At 29.9% G+C, this 9,500-nt stretch overlaps 1 protein-coding gene across 2 annotated transcripts; it reads left to right on the forward strand.

The window, feature by feature from the left end:
* The first annotated feature begins 507 nt into the window (after positions 1–507).
* Positions 508–5,926, forward strand: LOC114193328 (basic leucine zipper 9-like). 2 transcript variants are annotated; one of them, XM_028083073.1, is made up of 7 exons: positions 674–738; positions 2,740–2,873; positions 4,150–4,273; positions 4,372–4,531; positions 4,772–4,847; positions 5,015–5,140; positions 5,442–5,926. In XM_028083073.1, the coding sequence occupies exons 2-7, from the start codon at positions 2,871–2,873 to the stop codon at positions 5,730–5,732; spliced, it is 780 nt and encodes a 259-aa protein (XP_027938874.1). In that variant the 5' UTR covers positions 674–738; positions 2,740–2,870; the 3' UTR covers positions 5,733–5,926. The 2 variants fall into 2 exon arrangements, with proteins under 2 accessions (XP_027938873.1, XP_027938874.1); XM_028083072.1 differs by lacking the exon at positions 2,740–2,873 and having other exon boundaries at positions 508–738.
* The last annotated feature ends 3,574 nt before the right edge of the window (positions 5,927–9,500 follow it).

The following is a 9,500-nucleotide window of genomic DNA, read 5'->3' on the forward strand; positions in this document are numbered from 1 at the left end:
AAAAACTTTAGCTTGATTGAAGACTATTTTTACTGAAATTACTTTTAAATTATATAGAATAGGCTGTAAAAATTAAAATTATTTACATTAACGAGTAAAACATATATAATAAATAATAGGTATATTAACCGTTTAAAAAGTTTTTTAATTCAATAACAAATCATCGTGACAAGTTTATTGACTTTAATATAATTTCAAAATATATATTATCAATAAGATGCAAAAGACCGTTTTATACCGGAAGTCAATGGAATTTAAATATAATTTTAATAAATTTTATATATGTATAATTGGACAAAACTGTATCAAATTCAATAAAGTATTACATAGAAAAATTTAAATCAGTTTTCCGATCACAAATTATAGTGCGTAATAAATTATTTAATTTGTATTAAAAAACCATATTATAATATTTTAGTAAGAATACATAGGATTAACTTAGTTTTTATTGTTATTTGGAGTTGCCACATGCTTGGGAACTTTCTATATATACCCATCAAACAGCTTCTCTTGTCCCCTTTTCTCTCTCTCTACTCTTTCGTTTCCTTTTAATTTTCCGGCGAAATGGAGACCAAGTTGGGCGGCGGCGGCGGCGGCGGCGTTATGGCGGCTACCTTCGACGAATTCAAATGGATCTCCTTTATGTTCGATCACGACATAAACGACGACGTCAAACCCTGCAAGCTCGACCCCTTCACCGGCGCTTCTGGTCACCTCAACGACGCTTTCGAAAATCTGGTTAGTGCTCTCTTATCACTCTTTCTCAAACGCAACACTCACAAACTCACTCTTCTTCTCTCACCTTCTATTCTATTCTATTCTAACCTTTTCTACGCTCCGCGTTATCTTTTTCGCTAAGCACTTCTTTGCATCGTTTAGTTTATAAGACTAACATAGCTTCTATAAGTAATAAAAACAAAATATTTTTTCTTTTTTTGCTGGTGGAAAATTTTTCGCTTCTATAAATTAAAGTAGAACAATAATTATTGGACAAAACCTACTATATTTATAGGTGATAAGAAATTTTTATTTTAATATTTTGGCCTTTAACATATCTTGACTTTTAGTTTAACTTTTTTTTTCGTGTTGATTATTGAGATGTAATTAACGAATAATAGTTATATTATTCATACGAAGTATCAACTAATTTTAAGTGAAACGGAAAACTTAAATTAATTTTGGTAGAATCAATTATTTATCTAGATATTAATCGCATGAGAAGATTTAAATCCAGTTAAATTAACATTTTGGTAATTAAATATGAAGCTTTTACGCATCGCCAATATATATATATAAAATTTGCATCTAACTTTGCTTTGTTCAAATAATTGAAAAACACAATGTTTAATTTTTGTGGGAAGAGAGATGTGTTGGAAGAATGAAATCTATTAGTTTGTGTACAAAAAACATATCAAGGAGAAAAGATTATTTATAGACACCAGTTGAAGTAAAAGCAAATAGAAAAAGTGAAGGCCACGTCAGCATGAATTTTTTTTGTGAAGAAAACATGCTGCTTCTTTATTAGTAGCTTTTCTCCATAATCAGAACTCGTGGGAAGGCATACTTCAGTTCAGGGTTTGGTTGGGTCTACATTTCTCTTTCTTTTTCTATTTTTGACCCTTTATGACAAAATTCATCCAATAAACTATCCACTTTATAGAAGTGCTATATCTTTATTTGTCTCAAGTCATTATAGTTATATTTTTTATTTTAAATATTTTACACACTTATTAATAATGAGACATAATTATATAGGAGATCACCGTTAGGAATTAAAAGTTCAAATTAATTTTGACATGGATGAAAAACATGGATTATATATTGTTTTTCTAATTTATGTATTATATTTTTAAAAGGCAAGGTATTGGACAAATATTAGAAATAAAAGTAGTAAAATTATTGTTTTCTTTTTTTCAGAATTGAATAAGTTGGCACGAAAACTACGATGATTTAACTTCCACGAAATCAAATTCTGATGGTGATTAAAAGGAGTCAAATTTAAAAGTTTGCATAAAAATATTTAATGTTATTGATATATTTTACTTTAACACTCTTTAATTATTATTACCTAGAAAGTAATTACAGGAATCATAATTAAAAAAACTTGTTATCGGTATATATTTCATTTGGCGAACATAGTACCCATTAATGGTCATATTAACAATTATTTCATTACTTTAAAGTGCAGACATCGCGAATGATCTAAGGATGTCAATAAAAATAAATTCATAATGGATAAATAATTAGATATTTTAAATGAATCTATGCAAGAATCATTATGAAAGTTTTAATTATTCAGTTGTTACTTATTTATAAATATGTGGTATTTATGTACATAGATGCATGTTACTTATTGTTAGCAACTCTGTTTTAAATATTTTTATTTAAAATTACTTATAAACTAAGTTTTTTATATACTTATTATATTGTAACTCTTAATTTTTATATTTTTTAAATATTTTTTTATTCATATATTTAATATGAAACTTAGGTGAAAATCTAGTTAACTAGAATGTTACGTCAAAGATAACACGGTGGTGATTAGAAGGAAGCCGTCTAAGCTGAAATGTTTACTACATGATTAGGTCTTTAAAATTCTGACTTTTTTTTTCTAATTCATTAAACTTTTTTCTCAAACTACGATAAAAAAGATAAAATAAAAAATAAATATATAAATTGCTGAGTAGCATCTCCAAGTCGAAACTCTTCACCTCATGAACGTCGTGTCCTAACCATCAGGTTCTTCGACATCCGCCTCTCCTCGCCGGCGACCAAGTTCCCATCGGCTGCGGAAAGCGGCAAGACGCTCGTCACGACGGCGGGGATATGATGGTCGCTGTTAACGGCGTGGAGTGGACTGGGCAAAACACATGGTATCATAATTTATACTTTCATTTCCAAACTATTATTAATATTATATTGAATAAATGTTTATTTTACAATTAAAACTAATAATATATATATATATATATATATATATATATATATATATATATATATAACTTTACCCTAAATAGAAAACAGCACGCTAGTAAAAAAAATATTATTAGTAAATATGCGTTAATATATACTGTAAATCATTAGAGTTTAACGATTCAATCATTATCCTGCCATTAAATTAATATTTTACTTCGAATATGGTAAGATAACGTTAGAATCAATTAGGTATATTCTTTATATTTGACGGTTTGGTATTTATTTCATAACTTTCTTTCAACCTTCCAATCAAGACAGAATAGTTTTATAAAGGTTTAATTAGTTAGATGATATCTATTTTTGTTTTGATGTGTCAGTTTGGTACCTGGTTTAAAGATCTGTCAATTGAGTCTCAACTTTTGAAAAGTTGTCTTAATAAGGTCTCTTTCAGAAAAAAAAATTATTAACGTCGTTAACAGTATTGATATTTAAAATCACTTAAAAATTAAGTGTTGATACTTATATTAAATTTCCGTAGTAAACGTCTTGAATAAAATTAACGGTGTTAATAATTTGTCTGAAAATGATTTAATTGAGACACTCTTTCAAAAATTAAGACTCGATTGACACCTTTCTTAAGGTGGGTATCAAACTGACACATCTCAACGAAAATGAATATCATCTTACTTATTAAACCTTTTATAAAGTATTTCACTCTTAATTCATTCATATAAAACTGTTTTGGATATATCAGAATAATTCCTCTAATTAAATCTAAAGAAGAGCGCATTGAAGTTTTCTTCTTTTTTTTTTCCTATAAACGATGTAAATACGCCGATTTTGAATTCATTAAAATAATATTTTTATTACAATTACGCATTAGAGATATTATTTATTGTACACTTCAATGTTTCTATCACAATTATATTTTAAGTTTATAATAAATAATTTTAATTACAATATAGTGTTATTTTAAAAATTACTAAACTTTATTTGAGAGGTATATAGAGGTAAATTTAAAGAGAAAAATCACATAAAAGAAAATACTAGAATAGAATGTGATATTAAAAAAGTAAAATAGGGTACTAAAACAAGTTAGATGTAGGTTGTACCAAAGAATCTCTGCTTTGGCCACTATAAAAATGGGTGGTTTGAAAAGGGTTTTTGGGTAGTGGAGGTGAAGAGTTTTGTTTCTTCTAATCTTTGATGTGTTTTGGTTTGTACCTTTTGCAGGATGCAGTAACTGCATTTTCAAGCTGCGGTGGAGTAACAGATGGAACACTCCTCCATTCCCAAAACCTCACTCCCATCCAATCCACCATCTCTGCAACTATTGATTCTCAGTCATCCATTTGCGGTACCGTTAATTAATTAAGCTATGTGTTTATATATGTATATGTATATTTATAGTTGAAGATTTTCGATTGAAATAATTATTTGGGATGCATGATGCAGTTGGGAGCCCAGTGTCTGCTAACAAACCAAATGGAAGAGATAACGAAGTGAAAGGGGCCACCACAACAAGTGGTTCCTCACGTGACCCATCAGATGAAGACGATGAAGCAGGTCTCTGTGAACAAAGCACAAACGCTGTTGACACCAAGCGTCTTAGAAGGTTCATATAACTTCCATACACATTTTTTTTTTGGACATGCGTTAACACAACATTTCTCTTCACTGTGATTTGACCCTACCCTTTATTATTATTTACTTTTTTTTTCTAAAAATATAAAAACTATTTTTTGGTAAACTATTTTAATCTTATAAGAATTGTTAAATGATCGATGTCAATGAACCGGAATAAAACAAATTTATAATACGCTTTAACTTTACAATTGTAATATGAATTGCACAGGAAGGATTCTAATAGAGAGTCTGCAAGGAGATCCAGAAGAAGAAAACAAGCCCATTTGGCTGACCTGGAGTGGCAAGTAATTTATCAAACGACACTCTTCTCACTTTTTCTGCTTTTTCTAGTTTTACTTTTTTTTTTATCACATAATTCATATTTGTTCACTCCCATTCTTCTTCCTTTTTTCTATCTCTTTTTTATTACTCTACAGAGAAATGCTAAACAATTGTGTTACCTTATTGTCAGGTTGAACGGCTGAGGCAGGAAAATTCACACCTATTCAAGCAGCTAAGGGATGCAAGCCAACAATTCCGTGATGCTGATACCAATAATCGAGTGCTAAAATCAGATGTCGAAGCTTTAAGAGCTAAGGTACAACAAATCTCATTTATTTTAAAATATTATATTTTACACTCCTTAAATTTTAAAAAGTAGGATCAGCAAATGTTTTTACGCTAACTCCGTGATGCAAAATATATTTTTATAATAGAATTAAAATACATTTTGAAACAAGCTTTTTGAAATAAGATTTTCGAAACAAATTTTCTGGATGTCTATCTAATCAATATAAAATTTGAAGTTGAATTATTTAAACAAAATTACACATAATACACAAATTCACACAGGCACATATATACATACATATGTTAACTCAACTTCTTTGTTGATTTAGGTAAAGTTAGCTGAGGACATGGTGAGAAGGGGTACAATTCCCCCATTCAACAACCAGATTCTTCCAAACCTGAGTGAATTGAGCACTCCTTCACCTCTGAACAGCAATATGAATAATCTGCGTCGCATGGCACATGTCTCACCAACCATCACTGTGCATGGGAACGATGGTGCTTCATATGGTGCTGGAATCACACATAACTCACCTCTTGAGCTTGGAAACTTGGACATACCTTGCACAGATTTCAATAGTGATAATGCTGTCAGCTCTATCACTACCATGTGGCCTTAAGCAACAACACTTTCTATCCACCACACATTGTAGTGCTGCCAGTTAGATTCACCTTATGTTTGTCTTGGTTTATTATTAGGTTAATTTGTAGGTTAAACTGCGGAGTTACATTCTACAAAAGACTCTTTACATGTAAGAAACCATGTAGACTACTTAGCATGTTGTGTGTTAAATGATTTCTTCATTTTGTTTCTTTTGCTTATTGTTAATTACGTCTAGTTAACACAAATAAAGTAGTTGTTACAACTCATTCGTCAATGTTTTCCGCAATAGGTTTAGTTTAATGCAACTTTATTGTACTATACATGACCCATCGGGATCATACCGAACCGATCGGCACATCCTGAATAATCCGGAATCAAGTCCTAATGCAAAGAATAAAGCCTAAACCCAAATCAATTATAGGACAGCATATGCATATATAAATCGAGATTAGGTGTTTATGAGCCTACAATTAGGCCTTCCCAAAAGGAAAAGTCCATTCAGAAAATTATAAATACAAGGTGTAGGTATGGCATTTAAGAGTTAATTATAGGTTAAAATACTTTTTTAGTCCCAATTTTTGTAAAGTTTTGTCAAATCATTTCTAATTTTGTTTTTGATTTCAAATAGATTTAAATTTTCATAAATTTGTACAATTTGGTCTTTCTTTCTAAACACCATTTAAATCATTGACATGAATGAACATGATATTAATGAACAATGACTGTCACGTATCAGTCCATGATTTTTTTGAATTATTTTTTATTTTTTTTTAATTTTTTAATTTTTTTAAATATCCACATGTCAACTCAATAGTGTACCAAGTGTTATAATCAATGTTTTTATATTCAATTTAATCTTTATATTTGATATTTTGTTCAATTTAGTCCCAATTTTGTTTAAAATTGAACAATTTTGTTCCTTTCGAAATTGGGACCAAATTTAATTTTTATATAAAAGTTATAATGATGTGAATTTTAATATATCTAATAAAAATATGAATTTTAATATAAAAATTAAGTTTGGTCTCAATTTGGAGAGGGACAAAATTGGTTAATGTTAAGAAAATTGGGACTAAATTGAACAAAAATAATAAATATAGGGACCAAATTGACAATAAGACATTGAATTTGACACGTGGCACAATGTTGGGTTGACACGTGGACATTTAAAAAAATTTAAAAAAATTAACAAAATTAACAAAAAAAAATTGAAAAAAAAAGCGTGGCAGTTACTGTTTATGCCCATTAATGATTTAAACATGGTTAGCAAACAAAGATCAAATTGAACAAAATTGACGAAAATTAAGACTTATTTGAGCACAAAACAAAATTAAGACTAATTTGACAAAACTTCACAAAAATTGGGACTAAAAAGATATTTTGACCTTAATTATACTACATTTATAGATCCTACCTAACTAACACTACTAGAAAAAAGCATTTTAGCCACCGGCGAAATCGGTGGCTAAATGGGTAAAATGGGTGGCTAACAACCTTAGCCATCAAAATTAAATAGTGACGAAAATCCTAGTCACAAAACAATTAGCCACCGATTTTAAAATGAGTGGCTAAATAGCCACCGATTTTAAAATTAGTGGCTAAATAGCCACCAATATTATAGATGCTAATTGGTCACTATAAATTTTGTTACCTTGAAATATTGGAGACCAATTTAGCAACTGAACTTTCGGTCGCTAATAGATACATTTTGTAATTTAATTAAGATTGTATCGGTGGCTAAATCAGAGGCTAATCTGGTGGCTAATTAAATCATAGGCTAAATCGATGGCTAAATCGGAGGCCATATTGGTGGCTAAATCGGTGGCCACACTGGGTGGCTAAATCGGAGGCTAAATTGATGGTAGAACTAGTGGCTAAATCAACCTACTTATATTCAATTTTTTATCTGCTTATAAATCTTCCATATTTAATTATACTATATAACAATAAACTGCAATATATAATGTAATAAAAAATAGTGTAATACATGATCTAACATAAAACCAAAATGAAATTAGTTCTAAATACATATGCAAGTTTTAAAGTTATCATACATTTAAACCTAACTAATGCTCATGTGGACTACCATCACTAGAATGATCTACTATAACATCTCCATTGTTAGGAGGATCAGAAGGGTCTGAAATAAGTTTCTTCAACTGGATGTGTCTTCTTGTTGCTTATTATCTTGCATTAGTTGTGTGATCTTTTCTTCAAATGTCTTATCCTTAGCTTTCAATTCACCACCTCTACTCCTTGGTGTCATCTATAAGTGAAATTATTGCATATATAACATTTGATAGAGGTATGAAATTAGAACAATCAATTTTCAACAAAAAAATGAGTTAATTATGATAAAAAGACTCAAACTTGATTGTGTTTTCTACAACCAAATGTGTTGGTTATCTTGCCTCTCATCACTTCAATTATTAGAAATCACAGCCATATTGATGTAAATCATTATTAACACGAGATATTCAATCAATTTTAATGCATCAATTACCAAAGAGGTATTTGTGTCATCAAAATCACTATTAATGTCACCCTCACCCTCGCTCTCACTTGAAATGTATTCCCTCTCATATTCTTCATCTATGTTTATTTCATTTAGTAAGTTTATTGTTATTTCTTTGCCCTCACCATCAACATCATCAAGAGAGTCATGAATGAAGTCTGATTCAACATGTAGCACTACTTGAAGTTGTAGAAGCTCATCATCTTAGTATGGAGTCTCATGCTCAATTTTCCTTACTATATTATCAATAATACTACTACGAGCTTTTGTCTTAATTTCTCCTAATCAACCTTGGTGTCCCTCGGGATATTTGGTGTAATAAACTTGTTCTGCTTGTTGTGCAAATATAAATGGATCATATGTTTTATTATATCTCCGTGATTTCTTTACTTGAACAATTCCATACTTATTATCTACTGTGTTTCCTATATTAGGAGTATTATCAAACCATTCACATTGAAAGAGAACTAAATTCATGATTGGCAAGCTAGTAAACTCTAGTTGAATAATATTAGACAATACTCCATAGAAATTTGACTCTAATTGACCATTGTTTCCTCGTACGTAAATTCCATAGTTAGAGGAATTCATGCCTTCACTCTAATGAATAGTGTGGAATTTGTATCCATTGATAACATAGATAGGCCATGTCTCAACTTTTCTCTTTGGACCCTATGCCAAATTAACCAATGATGGATCTTGAGTATCATTCTCTAGATTAAGAGCCTAAATAAAAGAATATACATTATACTATGTGAGTCTTAAAATAAAACTTGTATAAGTAGTAAAATAAAAACATACGTATTGTTTGAACCATGTAGTAAAATGGGATGAAATGTCTTTATCAATTTGAGCATTAGAAGAAGTAGGACTAATCTCTCAGAAGTATTCAACATAAATACTACAAAGAAGGAACCAATTACTCAAACCACACAAACTAACATAACTAACATAGATGTAAAACATCATCTTACTCAAGGTATGGTTGAACCTCTTCACAATTTTGAAGAACATACAATTAGGCAGCATCAAAGTCTCTTTGGTTCATATTATATGTCATGGATTTTCCAATTGCTCTTCTTGGGTAATTGAAAATTGAAATAGGAGGAGTACATGATTAGGATAATAAAATGAGACAAATGTTGATGTTTTCTCCACCAAGTAAGCTTCACAAATAGAGCCCTCCACCCTAGCTTTATTTTTTACTTTCTTTTTTAAGGAGTGTAAGAGCCCAAGAAATAATATAATCGTGCATCATTTAAAATATTA

Source organism: Vigna unguiculata, chromosome 8, assembly GCF_004118075.2.
Source record: "Vigna unguiculata cultivar IT97K-499-35 chromosome 8, ASM411807v1, whole genome shotgun sequence".
NCBI lineage: Eukaryota > Viridiplantae > Streptophyta > Magnoliopsida > Fabales > Fabaceae > Vigna > Vigna unguiculata.